Source organism: Rhamphochromis longiceps, linkage group LG3 (genome assembly GCF_057381845.1).
Source record: "Rhamphochromis longiceps isolate RC_006_pf linkage group LG3, R_longiceps_female_GT1.1, whole genome shotgun sequence".
NCBI lineage: Eukaryota > Metazoa > Chordata > Actinopteri > Cichliformes > Cichlidae > Rhamphochromis > Rhamphochromis longiceps.
This window is the reverse complement of record NC_140559.1, coordinates 45,570,125-45,595,444: the sequence shown is the minus strand read 5'-3', so window position 1 is coordinate 45,595,444 and position 25,320 is coordinate 45,570,125. Positions and strand designations below refer to the sequence as shown.

The 25,320-nt window shown below is 39.6% G+C and overlaps 1 protein-coding gene across 2 annotated transcripts in view; it reads left to right on the top strand.

Annotated features, from left to right (window-relative positions):
• The window catches only part of arap2 (ArfGAP with RhoGAP domain, ankyrin repeat and PH domain 2), a 176,039-nt gene that overhangs the window by 57,847 nt on the left and 92,872 nt on the right, over window positions 1-25,320 (top strand). For both annotated transcript variants that reach the window (XM_085399672.1, XM_085399662.1), the window contains exons 10-13: window positions 1,165-1,271; window positions 14,490-14,689; window positions 22,287-22,372; window positions 22,577-22,759. In XM_085399672.1, coding sequence (XP_085255798.1) covers window positions 1,165-1,271; window positions 14,490-14,689; window positions 22,287-22,372; window positions 22,577-22,759 — 576 coding nt within the window. The remainder of the gene's footprint in view (window positions 1-1,164; window positions 1,272-14,489; window positions 14,690-22,286; window positions 22,373-22,576; window positions 22,760-25,320) is intronic.

Here is a 25,320-nt window from a genome sequence, read left to right as displayed (position 1 = left end):
CTTTAAAAGTGGGGGAAATAAAGATGTACAGGAAAGTAACACTCTTTTAGTGAGGAAAAAAAAACTTTCGCAGTTTGCTTCAGTACAATTCAGAATGCCATGTTAGGCCAACACTTCACAATCAATTTTGATGCTTATTTATTTACTAAGAAGATAAAAGGGGCCTTTAAGAGGCAAATAAGCACAACATTAATAGAGTCCGACCGGTTTGGCAGCAGGCCGATATTAGCTACTTTCCAGTCTTTCAATACCTGCATTTATAATGGTCATCCATCCATCCATCCATCCTTCCATCCATCCATCTATTCATGCATCTATTCTCTTCCAGCTATCCAGTTGAGAGTCATGGAGAGTCATGGAGGGCTAAGAGACAAGGGCCAAGACACAGGCTACACCCTGAACTGGCTGTTGCAGGGATAACAGATATAAATGGACAACAATTCATGGTCACATTCATACATATGGCTAATTTATAATCACTAGATAATCTAACCAAATGTAAGTCTTTGGACTGTGGGAGGAAGCTGAAGTACCTGGAGAGACTCCACAGACATGGGTTGAACATGTAAAACCCACACAGAAAAGCCCCAGACTTCTTTCTCTTTGTAGGAGAACGCTGAGATTATTAGCTTGTTTGATGAGCTAGAATAAAAATTTAAAAAGCAATTCAAAGTACAGTGAATTTTAATTCATTAAAATACTTATTTGCATCCTTATTAAGACTAAGCTGAGAAGATTCAAGGTATTTAATTGTGTACTTTCCAAACATGATGTTAGCGTAAATGTCATGTAATATTAGCTTAGCTTAGCTAGCCTCTCTGTTAAAAATTTAAAAGAAAGACTTATGTTTTGTGTATTCTGAGTTACGAAACGTTTGGTCATGCTTGTTTGTTTTGTTGCAAAGATGCAGGTGAAAAGAATAATGAAAAAAAAAATGTAGAAATAACGAGTGTTTGTGTCCAGTTGTTTCTCTTTGGTTCTAGCCTTAATGCTAGGCTAACGATCTTGTGGCTTTAGCTCCATATTTAACAGTGAGGTAAACACTCAATCCTGTAATGTAAGAAGAGGATAAACGGTTCCTTTTTATATTTTTTGCTGAGAAAATGTGAACAATCTGTTAAATGGTTATCATTTTTTTTCTATCTTTGTGTTTGTGATTTTCAGGATTACAAAGCGGGGCTGGCTGTCGCTGAAGTGGAACTGACCGCTGCCAACATCAGAGACGTGGACCGCAGGGGCTTTGAAATCAACACGCCCTTCAAAAACTTCTGGTATGTCTACTCTTCATTTGTGTTTGTGCACGGTTGCCTCACCAGCATGTGTACGGCATGTAGCTTGGCATGTTTCTGCACGCTTTTTCCACCAACAAAGAGCTATTCATGCTCGGCTGCACGTGATATTTGATTTGTCTTTTTATGTGTGTGAGAGAAGAGTGCACTCTATCCGTTTGATCTTTCAGCTCTTACCTTAACACATACTCTGCTTCTTATTTCTTTTTCATCTTCTCAAAGACGAATGTTGGAAATGATGGCGCCCCTCGCCTTCGATACAGACTCTCTTTTAGCCAGGTTGACATTGTACACCTCCACATTTGTTTAAATCTTACCATAGGAGGCTGTGGGAAGTCAAGACATGATTTCCAGTTCTCTTACAAACAAATCCTGCAGGATCATCTTCTAATTCTAGCCACACAGTTTAGGAAATGTCCTTACAATAAGTCTCTTGTTACACTTTACTCTAATCTCAGAAGTCATATCTCACAAACCATCCATTACGGCTACAGTAAAGGGTGAGGACAGGGGTTTTAGTTAAGCTGCTCTCATATATTGAGGGTATTAACAGTCACACAGTATGATAAAAGTTTAGGGAACTTTCAGTCAAATAATATTCACATAGTGGCCTCTTTCTTTCTTGTAACAGAGGTGGAGAATTTATTCACCAGTATCTTGTATTTTTTGGGAGTGAATATTAATGAGATGTAGCTGTTTGGAAGAAGTTGATTTCTTTCTGTTTTTGTTCTTTTTGTACGTGCTACCTGCCTAACACCTCACTTCATTTCCTCCCTTCATTTTTATGAAATGTGCAAAAAGAAAACTATCCCTCGCTCCTTATCTGTGAAAAACAAGAGTTCAATTAAGCTGATACAGTCAAATGTGCTGATGAAGGGAGCTGGATGAGAAGTGTTACTTTGTTAGTGAAAATGATTTAAAACACTGTTTTAGCAGAGCCTCTGAAAAAGTGGAGTCAAACTACACAATAACAGCCACACATTAACTGCATCTCTGCTATATTGCAGTGATTGAAGATGCCTCCTTTGTCAGGTCTCAGCAAGTTCATGGCTAAATCCTTGACTTATTAGATGCATTTGCAGTCTTGGCTTAAGTACCAAGTCAATGACAAAAATTGTGAAAACACAACCATGCTTCATCTTCATATAACGGTGTAGATGCCACAGGCAAGAAAACTGCTGAAAATTGAGGGGTGGAAACCCCCCCCCCCCCCCACATATATCAGCAGTGGTGCATAAAGAAAACAACTGCAGTTCATCAACCTCAAAGACAGGTATTTGATTTAGTGCGCACAATTCAGCGTGTGCAAGTTTCAGCTGTTCACCTAATTATATCATCATGATGTTAATTAGCTACTCTAAGCTCATTGTGTTCAGCAGTTTTGTTTCAATATATATGTTTTTTGTATTAAGTGTTGTGGAGTTTCACAGATATATTTTCTAGTACAGGGCATGCACATGTACACTGTGTGCACACACAAGGAGGCAATAAATATACTTATAAGGTGCTTATGTGCAAATATAACCAAGTAACTGTGATATGCGAGTGATCTGGCTCTACAGTTACTCTCTTGTCCCTGTAGGTTCTGGTTAGACCAGGCTTCTGCTGCAGTCACTTTCAGTTGCTGCTTGTTTGTGAGTCTCTGCATTCAGTTTTGTATTTAATAACTGATGAGCTGCCCTTTTGGGTTGAGATCAGATGACTGACTTGGCCATTGAAAAATATCCAATTGCCTCGTGAGACTCCTGCAATATGCTTTGGTTCATTATCCAGGCACTTTTGTAGCATTTGTCTGAATCTGAGCGGGCAGTAAAGCCCTGTACACTGCACAGTTCATCCTGCTGCTTCTACCAGGTGTCACATGGTCATTAAACACTAGAGATGTGTAGATGTTTTCTGGCAGTCTCTAATCCGTCCTCCTTATTCTTAAGTGTAACCAGTAATTGTAGACACTTGATGATGATATTTCTACCTCCTCGAGAGTGTTTTTGACTTGATTAGATGTTGTGAAGGAGTTTTCCAGACTGAGAAAACAATCCTGTAATCATCTAGTTTAGTTGTCATGGTCAGCTGGTCGGTGCATTTATTCTTGAGAAGATTGTTGCAGACTGTTAACTTTGGCCGCTGCTAACGTTTTTGCTGTTTTCCTGGTAGATTTATGTAGTATTTTCTGTGTAATGATGGTCTCCCTCACCTGCACTAACATCTCTTGGTACGTCATATTGAGAGTTCTAGTACCAAATGCAAGTTCTATACTTAATTTTTGATAAAACAGTCCTCACCTGGCCATCATACTGTTGCTGGTTAGGCTCTCCAAATGTATAAAAATGGCTGTAACAATACCTGGTTAAACCCCTTGAATTAAAGTTGCATTTTAATCACTTAAATGACTGTTTGATTTAATATGAGCTTTAAAGCTCAAATCTGAATGAGAAAAAAACTTTTAACTTGTGGTTTTACACTCGTTGCTAATGTCCCAAACTTCTGAATAGATAATATTTGATATTACTGCCAATTAAATACAGTAATAGAGAGTTTAGTCAAAGCATCACTGCCTCTACAGAAACATATAGCCGTGTATCATCTGCATAACCACAGTAGCAAATATTATGCTGTCTGATTAACAAGCGGCCACATGTATAGTGAGAACATTAACGGGCTCAGATAGCTGCCCTGTGGAACTCCATAGGAAGTGTCACGAGTGGCCGATAGCTGACCTCCAAAGATGAAGTATTTCCTGTCGGTGACCGTTAATCTAAATCATTCAAAAACACAATTATAAAAAGTAAAATACGGACAACAATCTTATCATAAGTTAGCCTAACTATGAAGGTTATTATAGTTAACTAAAACCAAACTAAAAGCTAAACCTAGATGTGGTGAAACTAAAATAAAAATGAGACCATCTGCTGTAGTCACATAAAACAGGGCCATCATCCAGGAACCTGTGGACATTACTGTAATAGCGAAGGCGTTGTCCACTGGTATAATCATAGACTTTGTTCTTTGAGAGGTAAAAATAATAATAAAAATGATAACACGATTTGCCTGTTACACATGGTATAAGAGAAGCAATGCTTCTTCCTACTAATAATACTAAACATTAGTCGTTACTTTTTTGGCTCTCTTCAGATAAATGTGCACGATTCTGAAAACAGCTGAGAGATTTAGAGCTGAAATGATCAGTTTTTTCATAAACAAATTAATCTGCAAGGACTCGATGAAATACATAATTGAGTATCATCTTGGTCTTCTGTAGTAGATGTTGAATATGTTCAGTCTATCAACAGACAAGAGAAGCAATTTGCAAACCTTACCTCGCCTTCAAGGAAACATTGATGGACATTTTTTGCCATTGTAGGATATTTTGCAGACCAAACGATTAATTCATGGCAGACAAACTGAGACTGAAACAAATTGCTCTGTTATGCAACCTGGACAAAACAACTTGACCAACTTTTTTGCCCTGCAACGATGATGCAGGATTTCATCATTAAGCCCGCCCAATCAGCGAGTTACCTGTCGGTCTGCCAGGCTCCATTTTTACTCCTCGTGGTTTGTTTGTGGCAGATCTAAATAACGAGGCTGCAAATTTAATATTTCATTTCTGGACCAGCTGAGCAGAACCACAGATGTGAACGTGACCTTAGTGGTTACATATCTGAACAAACAAACAAAAAAAGTTTCTTAAACAGGAGCTCAGTCAAAGCCATTGAACCAAACTTATTTTCATTGTCAGTCATTTAGAATAGAATAGAATAGAATAGAATTCAACTTTATTGTCATTGCACATGCACAGGTACAGGGCAACGAAATGCAGTTTGCATCCATCCAGAAGTGCTTTAGTGATATAGATATATTACAATATATATTAGCAATAATATAGATATGTGAGTATATTACAGAAATGGGTCTATTATGGTATGTTATAATGTACACGGTATGAAGTATGTTGTGAATATTCTATAACTATAAGTATGTACAGGCTGTAGTGAGTACAAGCTATGTACAGGATATGAACAGGATATAAATATGAAAAACTATACAGAATATGAAATAAATAACTTTACAGAATCTGGGATATACAGCTATACAGAAATGGGAACTATGCAAGTTGTAAACAGTTGTAGGATTAAAAATTATCGAATGTACAGAATGATTATTTACACAGAGCTATACAGTAGTGCAGTTAAGATAAGTGAGGGTGTAGATAGTTTCTACAGAGGCTATATAAAGTGCTAGTGGTTGTGAGTGGTGGTTCAGTCCATGTTATTATTGTGTTTGAGGGTACAGTTGTCCATTGTGGGTGTGTGTATGTTCAGTCCATGAGTTTAACGTGGGTCAGATGTCAGGAGGCAGAGTTCAGGAGTCTGACAGCTGTGGGGAAGAAGCTGTTCCGGTACCTGGTGGTCTTAGTCCGGAGGCTCATTTAATACAAATGTATGCGCTTTTTACCCTTTGTTTTCCTTTGGGGTGTAACTAATGAGCAGCCGTGTCACAAAGTTAAGCCTGAGCTCTAATGAGACAAAACAGAAACTCTTCATAAGTTTGCTTTTACCGCATTTAGCAGCACTCCTGTCAAATCACTGTGACGGAGCATCTTGTAACTCACCGCATCCGCCTCTTACAAACTATAAACATATTGATCATAGCGGGGCGTACACGATCACCATGCTTTTTTATGAAGTCTCCTCTGGGAGCTTTGTACAGGTATCTCTGCCTCTGTAGGGCACAAAGCCTTTCAGGTGCCTCGAGTCCTGTGGGCCTGCGATCAATGAGCGTGCTGCTTGTTTGTGCTGTAATGGCCCATTTAGAATACAACCGTCACAGCTGCCTGGACAAAGCACGGCTCGTTTGTTTGCGTGTGCTTTTTGCACCGTTTCCTCTTTTCAGCCCTTCCTTTTTTTCTTTCTTTCTTCTTTTTTTTGTGTTGCCCGTTGCCTCGCGTAAAGATTTTTATTTTTGCTCTCATTCCTCCACGTGTCTGTTGTATATCCGATCGATCTGTTTGTGTCAGCTCCCTTAATGGTCCCATCGTTTGGCACCTTCGTTAATACGCTGGATGTAATTGCCATTTTGTAAGGACCCCCAAAAAACCGAACACAAATGAGCTCCCGAATAGTTTTGATGAGATGATTTTAGAAAAGGTTAGAGTGTGTGTGTATCTCTGTGTGAGAGTGTGTATCAAATCGATTGGTAGCCCTGGGAGCGTTCTCCTACCTGCTCAAGGTGGGGATTAGTGAGAAATTCATCTAATCACTTTAAGCTGTGGAGACTCACTTTGGCTTTTCTATTGTTTTCGCTGCCGTTAAGTGGACGGTCCGTTGTGTTGGATACAATAGCAAACTTTTAAGAGTAGAGGGAATGACAATGAGGCACAGAGGAGAGGAGACGTCGGCAGGCAAAGACGTTCAACTTTGGGGAGAGAGAAAAACTTTGGGCTCATGATCAGAACACACTTGTGCTACAGTAAAGCTGCAGATAAATGCCTAGCTCAAGGGCATATTGGAGAAAATCCATGTTTGTCTGCTTTGTTTTTTGTTTGTCTGATGTGTATTGAGGTCTTTGGACAGTTTCACAATTTTTCTGCCTTGGACAGAAAGTATTTGGTAATGAAAGCTCTCGGCAGCCTGGTGTTTGGGCTGTTCTGAGTGCGGGAGCTTTGGTTTTTGAAGGACTCATTACTGTAAAGTTTTTCAAATGTAATCTGTTGCCCACTGATTCCTTTCAGCTGCATTGTATCAAGTGAACAGAAAGCGATCTTGAGGTGGATAGCGTAAAAATAAAAAAGCTCTCTCTAAAGCCATTAAGAAATCATTGCTAGAAATCACCAGGGGTAAGCGTTTGTAATTTGGAAAATGACCCTTAAAATGGTGGTTATATTTCTCTAGTCACCGTCCCCGTGTCCATTTCTGCCGCGTTACTGTTTGCACCTGTCTGTGAAAACTGCCGGGCTCCGGTGTTGTATTTGCACATTATTTCTTTTTAACTGTGGATTTTGTCTGCCATCACTTTCAGTGTAATTGTTGTTGAGGTCTTTTTTTGTGTTTCCAATGGGAGGAATGATTACAGTGTCCGCTGAAGGCCACTTCATGTTTTCAGCATGTGTGCTCACACACAGCTTCAGAGTGGAACTCAAACAGCCTGTGGCTTGCGCACACTTCTACTAGTTCATCTAAAAAATAAAAAGTAAAAAAAACCCACAAAAGGCGAGAAAATCTTTAAAAAATTATTTTTTCATAGTTTAATTGAAAAGGATACATGTTCAAATATGTATTACATCTCATGTGCAGAAATTCAAGTCTTTTATGTTTTATTTTTGATGAATATGCTTTGTGAGTCATGAAAAATAAAAAATCCAGTATCTCAGATTATTAGAATTTCATTTTATTTCAAGTTGGAGTAAATTACTTTTCACACAGTGTAAACACAGTGCATCTCTCAGTCTAGTTAAGTCCTAAGAACCATCATCATGGGAAAGACTGCTGATTCAACAGGTGTCCAGATCATGATAATTAACACCCTGCACAAGGAGGATCGCCATAGGAGGTCATTGCTGAAAGGCTGGCTGTTCAGAGTTCTCTACTGAAGTATATTAATGGAAAGCTGACTGGAAAAGAAATGTGTACAAGTAACAGGGATGACTGTAGTCTTGAGAAGATTGTCAAGAACTTGGGAGCTTTCCATAGGGGGACTGAGGGTGGTTTCAGTGCATCAAGCACCAACACGCACAGTCTTGTAAGGTCTTCTGGAAAGGAGCTCCAGCTGTTGTGTTGCTAATGCCATGCCACTCATGTACCAGCAACAATATCGGCATCTTATCTGGGCTAAAGGGAAAAAGAACTGGACTCATACTTAGTTGGCATTCCTCTTTTCAGAAGAAGGTAAATTTTGGATTTCATTTTGAAGCCAAGGTCCAAGAACCTGACGGAAGAGCTGAGAGGCACATAATCCACGATTTTTGACGTCCACTATGAAGTTTCCACAACCTGTCATGATCTGGGGTACTGTGTTATCTGCTGGTGTTCTTGGCGGTTGGTCAACTGTGTTTCATCGTGTCCAAAGCCAACGCAAAATCTGCCAAGTTTTGGACAACGTTTCCATCTTCCAACAAGCTGTATGGAGATATTGCCAAAACTACTACCACATGGTTTGCTGCTCATGTTATTACTGTGCTTTACTGGCAAACCAACTGATAGGAACCCCCAAAAAACAATCTTTTGTCAAGATGAAACTAGGGCTGCACGATTAATCGTTAGAAAATCGCGATCTCGATTCATACTTATGTGCGATCTCATTTCCAAATGACAACGATTAAAAAAAAATAAAAAAATAAAAAAAGACGACGATTGTACTGCATTTTGATCCGGGACGTAATCTGCATGAAAACAAGCGCTCACTCTTCCTGCTCAACAAATGACAAGGGCGGAGCCTTATACCACGTGATACAGAAGCTGTGCCGTGTGATGCTAAAATTAGCAGGGAAAAAACAACGGAGAGCACGTCAGGGATGACGAGAAAGTGACAGGAGAAAATCCGTCCCGGTCAACCACCCAAATATCAATAACGGGAACAGCGCTTCCCTATACCCGTCGAACTCCCGCAGGCACAAAGAAATTACGGAGGCTATTACTTATCACCTGACCAAAGATATGGCTCCCATCAACACTGTGCAAAACGAGGGATTTAGGAAAATGATCAACACCCTAGACAAACGCTACACAGTGCCGTCCCGCAACTATTTTTCTATTGTTGCCCTACCTGCTCTATACACGCAGTGTCCAGCAACGGTGGAGACGGAATTTCAAGCAGTACAACATTTTGCGGCAACAACAAAACGTGAGACATTTGTTGTTTTTATGTTTATTTATTGTTTTTATGTTCAATCTCAACTGTTACGAAGTTGATGTGCAGTTAACCCTTTAAAGCCGGTCGGAGCGGACACGCTCCATTTTGCGTAACTATTTTTAAATCCCGGTAGCTCTGCAATCACGTAAGCTAGCGCAATAATTTTTTTTGCATATGAAACCGGAGGAGTTGTACTTACATCTTATGTCATCAGCTTGTCCTAAGTCAGGGTTTCCTTCCACATATAGCTTTGCAAAAATTGCATAAAAAGCACTTGCAGCAACAAAAACATAATATTCCAGAAGCACGCTTTGCCGATCCGATCAGCTGTTCATAACACTTCCTACGTCCATCAACGCGAACTATCGCATGTCCCCCTTGACCTGCCAGGAACCGGAAGTGACGTCATTTTGCGGAAATGTAGTGTTTTACCATCTGGCCTTATGAGCCCATACTTGTGTTTTTAAAAGTTATGTTTGACTTTGTCTTTCTGTGTCGTTTCTGGGATGCTTAGGACTCATATTGCACTGCTGGAAATAGTTTATTTTTATGCATATGCTGTTTTTTTTTGCAAATTTGCATTATAATATTTATTTTCGTTTTTCCTGCAGTATGTGAAAATTGGTGTATTTCAAAAATAAAACTATGAAGACACTTAAAATAAATTTCCTGTGGTAGGAAACTAGTTTGCAACTTTTTTGTATTTACAGTTTTGAGGGATAAGCCTCTTAAATTTCTCTAACTAGAAATATATCTTAAAAAAACAAAAACGATTTTCAATTTATTTGTAGTTTATTGCACTTTTTTGCAATTTATGTAATTACTATGCACTTAATACATACATATTATTAAAATCTGGGCTATAATGGTTGTATTGATGTATATCAACTTAAAATGCTCCCAAAAATGGCTCCACAGCATGTAAAAATATAATATAAGCTCTGGCGGACTTGGTTCTATGGTAGGTCTTAAAGGGTCAATAAGCGCAATAAATATTTATACTGGAAAAGAAAATCGTGAGAGAATCGTGATCTTAATTCTAAGCCAAAAAATCGTGATTCTCATTTTATGCAAAATCGTGCAGCCCTAGATGAAACACATCAAAGCCAAAAAATACAGATGAGCTGAAGCTACTATCAAAGCATTCTGGGCTGGACTTCAGCAGAGCTACAGGCCTTGATGCACCGATGCAGTCGATTATGGTACACAAGGCCCAATAAGGTCTTCGGGGTACAAATGAAAAGACTTTTAAGGAGTTGGACATTTCTCTATTGTAGATCATTTTACACAGATGGGTGATTTTAAATTTTTTTTATTATTATCTCTTAGTGATTTTGTTCATTAATAACATTGCAGATGGACATAATGATAGATGCCACTCATGTAGAATAACACGGTCAATTTAGTGGTGTCAGTGACGCGTGGTTAAATAAATTTTTAGACTGCAGGATATGAGCTCTGTGGGATTCTCTCTGTAAAGGAGGGCAACTCTAAGAAGCGATGTTTGTTGGTTTCTTGTCAAGGTCATAGGGGCTGTATTGATTATCCACAGTTAAAAGTGCGTCACTCTCTCCGTAATAAACACCTCTGGGAGTGACTAGTTGTCATGGCCAGATGAATTTTTCAAGAAATATTGAGGTTCTCCATCTTAAACTGGCTGTTACTCAATATATAAGTGCTATGTTTAACAAAAACTATTTCTCATATAACAAGCCAGAGAAACTGAGAATGTCAAGCCACTAGACTTCAAAATTGGATTACCAAATTTGATAGTCATAGGGCTTTTTGTGTAAAATACATTTTCATGAGTGGGGAGTCAAATTAAATCCTTGGGTGAATGAGGAATCTTGAAGGTGACTTCAGAGAGCGGACCATGAAGGCCATGTAGGGCATTTGAAACTTACTGTTAGAGGGTCTTATTTAATGGAATTGCTTGACTTTTCTTCTTGTTCACTCTGTATTTCAGATGAAATATGGAGCTAGATGAGCTGCTTAACTTACTATAAAGACTACAAACCCAATTATAAAAATATCACATTGTGCTCAGAGTAACATGAAGACTCTAGGATGTCATTGTACCTGACAAAGAAATCGTTTGCTATCTATATCTCAAAGAAATTGTTTTCCTCATTTCCTAGTTAAATGTCTCTTAGCTTAGATTTAATCGACGGACGTGAGCGGCATTAAGCTTTATTGGAAAAGAAGATGGCACACGAGTAATGTATTTACACCAATTTTATTAACCATTCTTCCCAACATTCAGTAAATTTCTATAAAAACATTTATATATTTCCATGGACTCGACCATCTTCAGGATTCACTTCCATGGGTGGAAATAATGTCAACCTTGAAGTGACTAAAAATGTAGAACCTATAGCTGTTTGAGCCTGGCTCCAAAAGCAAGTTAATCCTATGATTAACTACAGTACACAACTTTGCATTTTTAAAAAGAACGTTTGTAACCTTGAAGCCTGGAGTTCCCCCACCCCTGGTCTACAACTTTAATGAGTGGCGATATCGTATTGTAGCCTGAATTCCCCCCCATGTTTTCTAGAATAGAATCAACATGCCGATTGCTTTGAAGTCTTTTTGAGCTGGTTTTCAGCTTTGCATTGTGTTGTTGGCTTTGTGTTTATATGTAAATACTAAAAGATTGTGTGTATGGCCTCTTTTAAAGTAACAACCCCAAAACTTTCATGACAATTGGATGGAAAGCACTAGAATGGAAAGATTAGGATTTTAGATTTATGGCGCAGTGCTATTTTCCATATAGTTGAGCATCCCATCCTTACAGTGTATGGATTCAGCTTGCTGACTGACTTTAGTAGGCTTAGCTGATAAGTTAGAAATCCAATTTCTTGTCCGAATATGGTAACTCATAGCTCCAAATAACCAACATTGCTACAGACAAAATGCTAGGCTTTAAAATATGAATTGAGTCCAGAAACTGGTGGACAACATTGCAAGGGCTATATCTGTCTTTTATACGGCTGAACAGCCACCTGTGCAGAATTTTCAGGACTTGCCAGCACGCTACACTATTTATTCCCAAAGGGGTTGCCATGACATCAAAAAGAGATAGAACATTGCTAACTGGCTAGCTAGCTAGCATTAGCGTTACTAAGAAAGTTTGGTTTTACTGGTATTGTGTCTTCATGTTTCTCAGGAATGTAGTTTTTATTTATTTTAAGGTTTAGGTTTTGCGCACCTAGTTTTCTTCTTTAGGTTAGTTTCAGCTAACTATGATAGCCTTTGTTTCACACTCAACTTTTTAACCTTATTTGAGTAAAGCACTGAATGTAGCCACACTTGACTGTGTGAAAAGCACTTCTGCAATAATAATAGCAAGTATTTAGTAGCTACTTGCTATTATTACTGCCTAAGGGTGTGATTTAAGGCCCTCGATTAAATGACTTTCAGCTTTTCTAAATGGCCAGATAATTACATGGAAGCAGCATGAAATAGCACCAGAGGATATAAGGTTGTAGCTGTTGCTGGTAAGGGTAATTGACAGATTTCATCAGAATACAAGACTGCTTGTAAAATGTCCAACTTACAGTGCAGATGCAAGAAATTATTTACCATTAGCTTGTAAAGCAGTATAACCTCTCAATCTCATCCATTTTTGGAGGTCTTCATTAACAGAAAACTAGGTGTATGATTCAAATTTCCATTCAAAATTATTTTATTTTCCTTCCGTTTAACGTCTGTTGTCCTTAAAGCTGCAGTCTGTTTTATGGCCTTACTTTTGACCCAGCCTTCACTTCATATCTGAAAAAACTCTGACACCTTCACATACTCCTGTGCCGCCTCCCATCGGTCCCTTTGTGGTTTTTCCGGGGCTGTGTTGCAGTTGAGCAGACGGTGTGAGCAGTCATCTCTTTTGATGGGCCCCGGGCAGAGACCAGTGGGCACAGAACAGCTGAACCCAATCAACCTATCGATCTCGCCTGGGTTACTTGGGCGAGGCTGGCCTGGTGCACATCCTCTGCTCTAGGCTACCCTCACCTCGACACTCACCCACCCACCCTCACCCACACCCCTCTGACTCAACATCTTGAGTCTTACTTTACACTGGTTGCCAGGTTACCATGGAGACCGCTGGTCCCATTTCTCTTGTCTAAGTGCTTCTTTCAGTCAAGCTAGGGTGCTCTCCGTCTCTTTCCCCTCAGTTTTATATCTCTGTCTATCTGTCATTCCCCCTGCCTGTCTCTTTGTCTCTTGCTTGCTCCTGCTTCAGCTTATACGTGCACACAGGCTGCTTGTTACGCACATTTGGAATACATTTAGATAATACTGAGATAGTCATTACTTTCAGCAGCTTCTTCTTCAAAATGCACGCAAAATGAAACACTGTCTTCCTCATTGGAAACCTCTGCTTTCTGTCCCTGCATGATGTCTGCATGAGGGCTTGTTAGGTAGTAACAGACTTATACTGTGTGTGTGTGTGTGTGTGTGTGTGTGTGTGTGTGTGTGTGTGTGTGTGTGTGTGTGTGTGTGTGTGTGTGTGTGTGCGCACCAAAAAAAAAATCTATTTACTTTGGAAAATTAATGAGAGCAACATGAGTAGATTGAAATATTTGCAAATGACATGCAGTGCTTGCATATAAGGCCTCTTGAGTATGAGCAATCCCTCTGAAATAAGACCAATAGTTGGAGGAATCTCATTAATCTCATCATTGTAGCTGGGTTATTATAGTGCATGTAAACCTAAGTGACTGTTAATGATGTATTCTCCCAAATATTCTTAATGCGCTTGGCTACAACTAACAAATTGCCATCATGTGGCAGTAATTTCACTTACTGCACCCATGTCAACAGAAGGAGCACCATCTGTATTGCCAAGCTCATCTCACTCCTTTGCCTAGCCTTTTTCAGATTTACAGAGCTCTTGCTCCAACTCGTGCTGGAGCAACAGTGTAAATCTGATTTAAAAATATATACATATATATTGAAGCTATAAATGGGTTATGTTTATCCTTTTTTTTTCTTTCCATCAGCACTTTTTAACTTTTCTGGGTCTAATGTAGAAATAATATCCTGAAAGAAAGGGGGAAAAAAACACTCCCGCATTAGAACTTTATAGATTTTAGAGGTGCATGGTGAGACATATTGATTTACCTGCCCCCTTCCCTCCCCCCTATCAATTTCACCAAAGCTATTGCAATCACACGTAGGCATACACACTTAGCACCCCCGTTCCCCTCCAAAACTACTCCAAATACTGCACACCCCCGTAACCCCTGCCAAGCGATACTGTGCTGTTTAATTGCTCTCTCAAATCAAATCAATAACAGTGAGGTATGTGTTGGGTGGGGGCAAAAAATAAAATAAAAAAATAAATTGTTGCAGCTTCACGGCCGAGTCAGAACGCGAGAAGCAGGAGTGGATTGAAGCGGTGAAAGAATCGATTGCCGAGACACTCTACGACTATGAAGTGGCAGAGAAGATCTGGTTTAAAGAGGCCAATAGAAGCTGCGCCGACTGCCGCGCGCCGCAGCCGGAGTGGGCGTCGGTCAATCTGGGTGTGGTCATCTGTAAGAAATGCGCAGGTAAGGAACACAGGTATGCTTCTCTGCTTCTTGTGCAGACACACACATGCTGGATGGAGGTGGGCATGCTGCTGATAATAAACATAATGTACATGAATGTTTTTCAGAGTCACATTTTTGTGCCAATAAAAGCCGCCCGTCAACAGGGTTAATTTAAAAGCTGCGATTCCTCATCTATGAGGATGGATCCTTGGATTATTATATTTAAGCAGCTGAATGATGAAAACACATAAAAATGTTTTCTATGGCTGTGAATCAAATAATCTTTAAATTTTTTCTGAGAAATATGATGGAAACAAGCCCTGGGCCTTGTAATATTTGTCAGCTAATGCAACAACTACTGCAGATTAATGGCAACACCCTATGTTAGGTATGTTTGCCAATAACTAATTGTTTAATTGCAGACATATCAGTAGCACGGTGGTTTTAACCCCTATTAGTTATTGTAGAGTAATAATTTAAATACTGCGTATCAGTAGCAGATGTGGAAGTTGTTATAAATTAATTATGATTAAAAGTCTTTCTAAGGCCTTAGTGAGGCCCCATAAATGCTCACAGGTTTGTTAGGCCTACAAACCAGTGAGCAACCTTCACTCACTTGGGAAACAACTATATTCCTTGACCAGTTGGCGAGTGGTCGTTGGAGGTTGCTGGCAATCTGTAGGTGAAACTGCTAAACGAAAACCTCATTGAAATTGCTTAAATGAAAAAAAAATCAAATTAAAAATGATTTATCTAAATACTTCTTATAAATAAAGTTAAATGAGCTTGTTGAATTGAACTCTTATAATGTAGAGTTCTGCAATAAAGTAATGACGACTTTAATAGATGCTTTAAAATGGTTAATAAGCAGCCGGTGTGCTTTTTACTATCCTTAAAGTTGACTGTTTATCTGGACGTAGCATTTTCAGTGGGAGAAAACATACACATGTGCAACCATTCATGTGTGTTTGGGGGGAATCACAAGTTTGCACTATGTGGCTATAAAAGCTCACAAGCAAGGCACAAAGCAAACCAGCTGGAAATGCCAGCAGAATATTATTTCCTCTTGTCTCTCTGGAGTCATAACTTATGGAAAGAAAAAAAATAAACACCACACCGCGTGTAAAAGGTTATGACTGATGCTCAGAGACGTGCCAAATTAAAAAGGGATGCATGTTAGTGCTCGGCTCCTCTCTGTGCATGTGTGGTCTGATGTGTGTGCCTGTCTGAGCGTGTGCTCTGACCAGGAGGCTCTTTTGGAATAAGATCTCAGGTGATAAGCCACATATGGGAGTTGGCGTCTGGCCTCTGGCCTCTCTAATCTGTTTGGCTATACTGGATGGCTCAGATGAAATGACAACAAAGATTAAGCCACAGGCGAGAACTTGGGGGATCCCGAACTCCTTCTTGACCCGCTAAACATGATTAGAGAGACGTGGCAGCCATGCTTGATGTGCAGGGATATCTTGTTGGTGTGTAGGTGTTTTTCTTTATTTTTTTTATTTGTGTGTGCATGCCTATACACCCCATCTTCCCGCTCCAGATTTCTCCCAGAGTCATGCAATTTAATGCAATTCTTCACCTCACCTGTGCAAAGCCTGTGTAATTGGTACACATCAGATATCCAACATCTCCTTTCAAACAGCCTTAAATGATTTCATTTGCTGAGGTGTTTAATATTACATTTTGTCGGCACGCCGGGAGCAGGAGGGGTGGATATTTGCTACGAGGGAAGCTGTCCTCACACTGTGCTCTATTTTAAATTGGGCTGTGGTCCATTTGGAATACCAGTGACTGCTCATGCTTTTAATTAGCGATCTGCTTTATTGTCATGCACAATAAAGAGAAATGCTGAACAAGAGGAAGAGGAAAGAAGTAATGAGGAGGCTAATGGTAAAAATGATCCCAGATTGGCTTTTCGTCTTTTCATGCTAAGACTGAATGGATTTTAATATTCTTCAGCTTCAGTCTTTGATATGAACAGCTTAAAACTGCAGTATTTTCTCTGTGTTTACATACACTTTAAGAATTGATAGGGTCTGTTATATTCAGAGAGTATTAAATTAATAATAGTGATTTTTTTCTCTGTTCATTAATATTTACAGTGTTATCTAATCACAAATGCAGTAATACATGCATTTGTTCAAAGATGTTTTTGGATACTGTCCGCGTCTACCTTGAACACTTTGTAAGATAACCTTGCCCGGTCTTCTAATTATCTTTGAATTTTTTTATTTAAAAAAAAACAACAACAAAAACTTTTATTTCTAAAGTAATCTAAGGAGCTTGGATAGAAGATGCCTGGACTACTTTAAGTTTCTTGAAGGCGTTTCATCTGAGAAGCTTCTTTGGTTCTAAGAGTTCTCCAGCTCTAGTTGGAGTTGTATCTTTAGAGGGCCGTTGACTCACATGTGCTGTATCTAATGAGCCATGGTGAGAAAAAGGGTGCGGGTCATTATCAGCAGAGGTTTGGGGTAAAACCATTGCGGGACCTTACCTCGCCCTATCATGTGACTTATTGAGATGAACTGACACATGATGTGAGTGGTTGTAGAGGCGTCTTGGAAGGGATCTCAAAACTGGATTGTAGGTGGCAGACAGTTGGTGTCGTAAGCCACCCCCTCTGTTCAAGGATGACCGTTCACTGTGCACATGGATGGCTTCTTTCACTCCTCTTTCAAACCATCTGTCTTCGATGTCCTAAATGGGAACATTGACATCCTTGAAAGAGTGACCTTTATCCTTTAGATGTAGACGTACAGCTGAGTCTTGTCCTGTGGAGGTGGCTCTTCTATGTTGTGCCATGCCTTTATGAAGTGGCTGTTTGGTCTCTCCAATATTGAGTTCTGAGCTCTCCTCGCTGCACTGCACACACTACGTTGTTTAGTTTGTGTTTGGGAGTTTTGTCCTTGGGATGACCCATTTTTTGTCTGAGTCTATGGCTGTGTCTGATATACACTGGGGATGTCGTGCTTGGAGAAAATTCTCCTGAGTTTCTCTGATAAACCTGCTACATAAGGAATGACAGTATTCTGTTTGTCCTTCTGATTCGCCCTAGTTGGTGTCTGACCTTGTTTACTGGGCATCTTTTCTGATTTGATGAAAGCCCAATCAAGATAACCACATATTTTAAGAGTTTTCTCTACGTGTATGTTCCTTTTCTTTCCCTTCAAGCTTAGAGGGAACGTTTTATGCCCTGTGTTGCGGGGTCTTGATTACTCCAAGTTTAAGAGTAGGTACTGGTCTTCTGGTAAACTTCAATGTTGAGGTTTCCATTCTCCTCAGTGAGCGCAGCACAGTCCAGAAATGAGAAACTGTTATCCTTTGTATCTTCCCTGGTGAACTTTGTTTCTGTCCACTGAGTTGATGTGAGAAGTGAAGGTTATTACTTCTTGGGTAGTTTGGTCATTTGGTTTTAGAACTAAAGAAGGTTCTCAGATGAGAGGTGAAACTTAAAATCCAGTCACTTTTCTTTCCAGGCTCCTTAGATCACCATGACCTGACGACTGAGAAGCTACACAGACCTATTTCTCAAGTATATTTTAGCTGTTGTTTTCTCAACAGGATCTGACTGATCTTACTAAAATATTTTTATTTGTTTGTTAAAAAGTTGGTAAAAACTATTAGTAACTGTCTGGGGTTTCCTTTCTTTTTTAAATAACGTCTTAATATTACTAACCCATTTAAATCCTGATAACACTTACCTGATGCGTTATTTATGCTGTGTAACTATAGCAGCTAGCTGTCTGGTAATTCAAGTTACTGAACTAAACCTTATCCGTGTTTTGAGCATTGGTGCAGTTGTCTGATAAACAGCATGGCTTACTGTCTGATTAAATGAGCTAACACCCTTCCAAGATGTCAGGCCACATCTTGAGTGTATTTCATGTAATTTGTCTGTATTTTTGTATGTGCAATGCACCCATACACTACAGATGTAATAACTTAGCAATCCACTTTTTCCTCTACCTCCAAAAGCTCAAGGTAATATTATGCAAAATGCTAAGATCAAGGCTTCTTGATGGTTGTGTATGACTCACTTTGCTGATGTCACGGTGACCATGCCCCGATTTTACAGGCTTCAGGTCAATCCCACATTTCTCTCTTATTTTATTTCCTCATTAAATTAACTCACCTCTCCATCTATGCACTCATTTCTTTGTGTCCTTATGCTTACTACTCAAGACGGCTGCCATAGGAAATGACAGTGCTTCAAAGACCTTATGCTGTGCTTCACACATATAATGCAATAAACTTCTTTAACCCAAGATGCAACTTGTAGGCATGTCCACTGGCAACAGTTGCCATGGCAATGTGAAATTACAGGGTTCATTGTCTTGCTCTGCTTCCTCATTAGTTGTCACTGAGTGAAGGGGTCGAGAGGGGAAGGAGGGGGAATCCACACAAGCACACAAGGTTGAAAAAGTACTCCGTGTGATGTGGATGGAGTCACCGGGAAAGTTTTTAATTGGGGGTGAAGTCCTTGGTGGGTTGAGCATTAATTTTTTTATTTATTTAATTTTTTTGTGTGAAAGCTGCAGTGATGGGAATGCCTTTTTGTGTGTTGTTTTTTTTCCACCGGAAATATGAAGACATTTACAGCAGCCTATTTATATGAGACGATCTCACTGTATACCTGGCGGCACATGCACATGCACGATTCTTTCAGCTTCATTACCCTTACACAAGTGAAAATGGTCCTGTGGTGTTGCAAAGGCTCTGTGGATGTAGCATGGCAATACTCTGCTGCAAGCACCCCGAATAAAATAGTTTCACTCCTTCACAGGGACAGACTCTTACTCTTTGGCCTTCATTTGTCAAGTTGGACTTCTGATCTCCAAGACTGTTATTATCCCTGACATTTCAGTGTATTTTTCGAGACTGGGAAGAAAACAGATTTAAATGTAACCCTAGACCCCACTGCTGTATCCACCCTCAATATGTGTAGAGAATAAAAAAATAAATTGTCTTAATGGCAGGGAAGAAGGTTATCTTTTCTTTTCTTTTTTGTCTTTTGGGTCTAATGCTACAGTCACACTAAGGAAAAGAGTGGTTGGAGTCTGCGGCATGACCAGAATTAGTGCATTTGTGTAAAATGAACTTCCAATCTCACTTCCTTTGAAATGATTGTAACCACTCGTAGTCAGATATAATTTTCGAAGACACTTTGGTGCACAATGGAGATGATGATAAAGCAGCAATAAGGTGGACTCAGCTTGGTGTCAGGATGTGGTTGAATAGGGCTAAGTTGGCAATTAGAAGAAATCTGTTTGCATTAACAAATTGATTCACTGTTATAAATCAGTGAAAATTGCAAATCTGTTTTGCATTTCCAAAAGGATGAACTCTGAATGAACAAAGTTCAGTTCAGTTCAGTGAATCTCTGCAACCTGTCCAAGGGTATACCTTGGACAGGTTGCAGAGATTCACATCAACTTTGTTCATTCAGAGTTCAGCCAGAACTTCGTAGACCTGAAACAGAAGTTCTGACATTCCTTTAAAAACAGTGACGTAGTTGCTGAAGGCTGCTGATTTAATTGCATAGTTACTAGGAATATAACCAGAGTACAACCAGCTAAGTCACAAGTTGAACTTATTTTTAGATTGAGTGTATTGTGTTGGAAATCTATCAGTCAGTCCAAGCTGCACTGCAATCGTTTGGAGACAAGTTGCCTTCCGTCACTCGACCCATGCAACCGACCTTTTAATCTAAAGTGATCGCCCAGAGGTCAACCACTGAGTGACCAGTTGGTTGCCACAACTACTTGTAGTTAGTCGCCAAATGCTAAAACATTCCAAGCAATTACCAGGAAAAAGCAGATTGTTCTTAATGGCAAAGAGGTTACCAGTCAATTTTAAGTCTATTGTGACTGAGCTACAACTTAAGAAACATTTCATCTGCTATAAAGAGGAATCATCTTATTAGGATAAAGGTCACTCTTTCAAGGATGTCAATGTTCCCATAGGTATTGTTATTGCACTAATTTGATTGAATCAATCTAAGCGGCAAACTAAGGCCCTGATTTGATCAGATTTATTGATTTGCCAAGTAAAACAAGAACAGAGGTGTGTGATATCTCCTAGAAAGATATTTGAAGTTTGACATGTTTATAGATCTGAGTTTGTTGAACTAATAATATTGTTTAAATAATACATTGGATCATCTTTACGCAGGCTTTCTTAATAGGGTAAGACATTTATGTTCAACTCCTAACCTTAATTATAACTTCAGATAGAGTGTGGATTTTAAATTAACATCACATTTAATTTTGATATACTTGATATTGATGAAGTCCCTGATCTGACTTCACCAAATTAACTAAAAGGGAAACATTTAGTTACCCGCTTTTTCATGCCAGAAGACGCTTCCAATAGTGAGATACCGAATGAGGTTTGAAAGTGAACATGGCGTTCCACAGGATTTAACACTGGGTCCACTAACGTTTGGATGACGTAGCATACGTCGCGTTTGTGACCACTTTAAAACTCCCCTATGAAACTGCATGTGAAGTGGCATTTAAAATGAAATGACTTCAGAGTTCATAGTTATTGGTGCTGATGAGGAAAGATGTCTATAAATCTTAGAGGTAGTATAAATGTGGTTCTGTCTAGATGCCCATGAAAGAAAGCGTATAGACTCAAAACTGCTGTGACAGGAAGGGTGGCACCGTCCTTTTGTCTCTAATGAATGCACCAACTGATCACATCAAGCCTGACCAAAATGAGACGTGTCTTGGCATATCAGATTCAAAATCCAGTCTGGGAGCAATTAGACCTGTCAGTTATGTGTCCTGGTGAGTGATAATTTTTTTTATGAATGGCACACGGCTTAATAATAAAAATACATGCAGGGTAGTGCTACTATGCCTATGTAAGTAATGCAAATATTGACTAGTTATAAAAAATGACTTCCTAGTTAGCTTTTGTAAAAAGAAATCTCTTAAGTGGCTTATAACTCAGACTTCTCCCACTTGTGTTCTCTTGAACTGTGTCAATATAGCTTTTCACAGCTCATAGCCCCTCATTTTCATTTACAGCTGCTCTACTAGCGAATAGAAGACGGTAATGAGATCATGCCAAATATAAATATAAAATTATCCGCCATTACACACAGGACAATAATTCACATTCACACATACAGCATGTTTCTGTCTAATGTATTATGCATGTGTGCTCTGTCTTTGGCCATAAGCAACCCCAGAAGCCTCTCGTTCACCCAAATAAACAGGCCGACCAACAAACACAATGAATTACTCATGATTCATTAGCAATTAATGGCCCTCGTTCTCTGCTTTCATTTCCAATTAGGAGAGCTGAGGGGACTAAATATGTCTGTTGTGAGTGAGCGAACGAGCTCGCAGTCATGCTCTGTTTCTCCATCTTGTAACTGCCTGTTTATTGTTTATTCCATCACCAGCATTTGGTGTGTGTTTCAGCACGCCGAGGAGAACACTGTGCATATATGTAAATCGTTATTTTTGCTATTTAATGTGACGTTTTCAGGAACAAAAATGTAGCCTGAGAGAGCCTTGTGAACCCAATGGGGAAATGAATGTGTGAGTCTGTTTGTGTGGCTGTGCGCTAATATTGATGACCGTGTCTTCATGTGTGCCAGGACAGCACCGCTCTCTCGGGCCAAGTATTTCTAAAGTGCGGAGCCTGAAGTTGGACAGCAGTGTCTGGAGCAATGAACTAGTGGAGGTAAATGACATGTGTGTTACTCCTGTCTTTACCTAATCCCATTATATGAAAGCGTATCCATTGTACTAGAACTAATCTAAAAGACTGGGAAGATGCTTGACAGTTCCGCAATGATGATCAATGGTCATTTCAAATCACAGTAATACCTCTGCAAATAATTCTCATCCAAACGTGTCACTTTGTACATGTTTTGCAACCCCTTAGCTCTTTCTGGAAGTGGGGAACAAGAATGCTAACAGTTTCTGGGCTGCTAATCTCCCCCTGGAGGAGGATCTCTACAGAGAGGCTTCTGCAGAGCAGCGGGCCACATTTATCCGCAGGAAATACAGGGAAAGGAAGTACACGAGTGTCCTGGAGGGCTTTAATGACCTGGAGCATCTAAACAAGGTACAGAAATGATGGATTTCATTTATTTCATTTATTTATTCATAAAGCACGTTTAATAACAACAGGGAGCTGACCAAAGTGCTGTACAGCGTAACAGTTAAACAATGACAGAAAATTAAAAGAAAATTAGGATAGAAGAATAAGAATAAGAACTCTCATACAGTTTCGAAAGCCAGAGTAAAAAAATATGTTTTAAGATGCGATTTAAAAAGAGTAACAGTTGGGGCCTTTCTAATGTGGAGAGGTAGATCATTCCACATTTTCGGTGCCACAACCGCAAATGCCCGATCTCCTCTATGAACCATCCTAGACTTATGTAAGGTAAGTAGCAGGTGATCGCTTGATCGAAGGGCTCTAGAGCAGCGGTCCTCAACCCCCGGGCCACGGACCGGAGTCATTTGGTACCGGGCTGCGAGAGTGAGACTCGGGTGTGAAATGTATGGTTTTCAGGGTTTTTATTGGTTTTAGCGTTATTTTGTTATCGTTTTTTTCATTAACTCTGTTTTCCTGGGTCTTTTCACGTGTGTTATGAATAAATCTTATTTTTTTCGGTACCGGTACTAGTTTTATTTTGTTGTATTTATCCGCGACACATTAAAGGCCGGTCCGTGAAAATATTGTCGGGCACAAACCGGTCCGTGGCGCAAAAAAGGTTGGGGACCGCTGTACTAGAGGGCGTATAAAGCTGCAATAGGTCAGACAAATAGTCCGGTGCCTGGCCAATTAACACTTTATAAGTCAAAAGTAAGATTTTGAATTTAATTCTAAAACGCACTGGAAGCCAATGAAGGGAAGCAAGCACCGGAGTAATATGTTGGTGTTTCTTCACACAAGTCAAAAGGCGAGCTGCAGCATTCTGTACAAGTTGGAGCCGGGCCACCCATATGGAAAAGAAATAGTAAAAACATATATGATTTACTCATGAAAGTGGCCACTTTCTCATTACTTTCATATATTTTTTTAGTAAGTATACAAAACATACAAGTTTCATTATATAATTTTTCAAGGGATCTTATATGTGTTTTCACTCTTGTATGCTTTTCATACAAGTTTCATACAAGACAGATAAAAACTTTATAAGATTTATATATATCTTTTCCATATGGGCAAGCTGGACTGACTGACACCCACATATAGTGAATTGCAGTAATCCAGTTGAGATAAAACAAACGCATGAATTGCTCGTTCCAAATTTCTAAAAGATAAAAAAGATCTCACTTTGGATAGGAGCCTTAATTTAAAAAAGGACCGCTGGACAACTGAATTAATTTGTTTCTCGAATGTAAGTTTGCTATCCAAGGAAACCCCCAGGTTTTTTACATGCGTTTTAACAGCACATGTTAGGTTGCATAAGTCCAAATCAGGGGCATTGAAATTACAGCTCAGTCCAAAAATAATTACCTCAGTTTTATCCTGGTTGAAGGTAAGAAAATTTGAGGCCATCCAGGTTTTAACTTCGTCAAGACATTTGACTAGCGATTCCATGGGCGTGGAGGTGTTTCTATTAAACTGAAGATAAATCTGGGTGTCGTCGGCATATGAGTGAAAGCAGATGTTATGCTTCCTAAAGATTAGGCCTAGGGGCAACATGTAGATTGAAAAAAGAATTGGGCCTAATACGGAACCCTGCGGGACACCACAAGTAAAAGGAGCTGGGGAAGAAATAAAATCATCAAGGCTCACGGAAAAAGTCCTCTCGGAGAGGTACGACCTAAACCATTCCAAGGGGATACCTTTGATACCACATTGCTCCAAACGGGAGATCAGAATGCTGTGGTCAACAGTATCAAAGGCTGCAGTTAAGTCTAGGAGCAGGAGCACAGCTGGGTCTCCTGAGTCAGTGATTAATAAAATATCATTAAGTATTTTATGTATGGATGTACTGGAGCAAAAGAAGCACCAACTGAAACTGAAGCTATAGAAGTCATGTTCTGAGGTGTAGTGGCAGTCATAAATAAATGACTTCATGAACGGTTTTCTGTGAAGAAGAGTTCAGCTGATATGCCAGTTTACTGACATTACCGCTATTGGTGTTGGTGTGTTTGTAGGCTGCACTGTCTACACTATCTGCAGTGGTGGTACTGTGCAAAAGTCTTGAGCCACACCTCAATTCTTTGTATTGCGTCCAAGGAACCCAGCACTCTTGAGCAGCAGTAGTTGGACACTGGCTGCTTTTTCATACATTTTTACTGAAAATTGTATCTTTAGGCACTTTGTTAAAAGTCAGTAACTTAATGAGTTGGTGGCTAAATAAAAAACCGAGAGAATTATAAGGGGAGTGTCCAGAGTCATTAGTTAAGCATGGCGGTGTTGGAGATCTTGTCAAAATTTAAGGAATTATGAGCACAGAAATGTACCATCAGATTTTGATTCGCCACATAATACGTTTGCTTGACAACAGCTTCATTTTCCAGCTTGACCATGATCTCACACACACTCCCAGTGCAGTAAAAGCATACTTGGATAGAAAAACACTCAGTGAAACACTATCAGTCTTTGATTAGTCTCCCCAGAGCCCGGACCTCAACGTTATTGAAGCAGTGTAGGATCATCTTGACAGA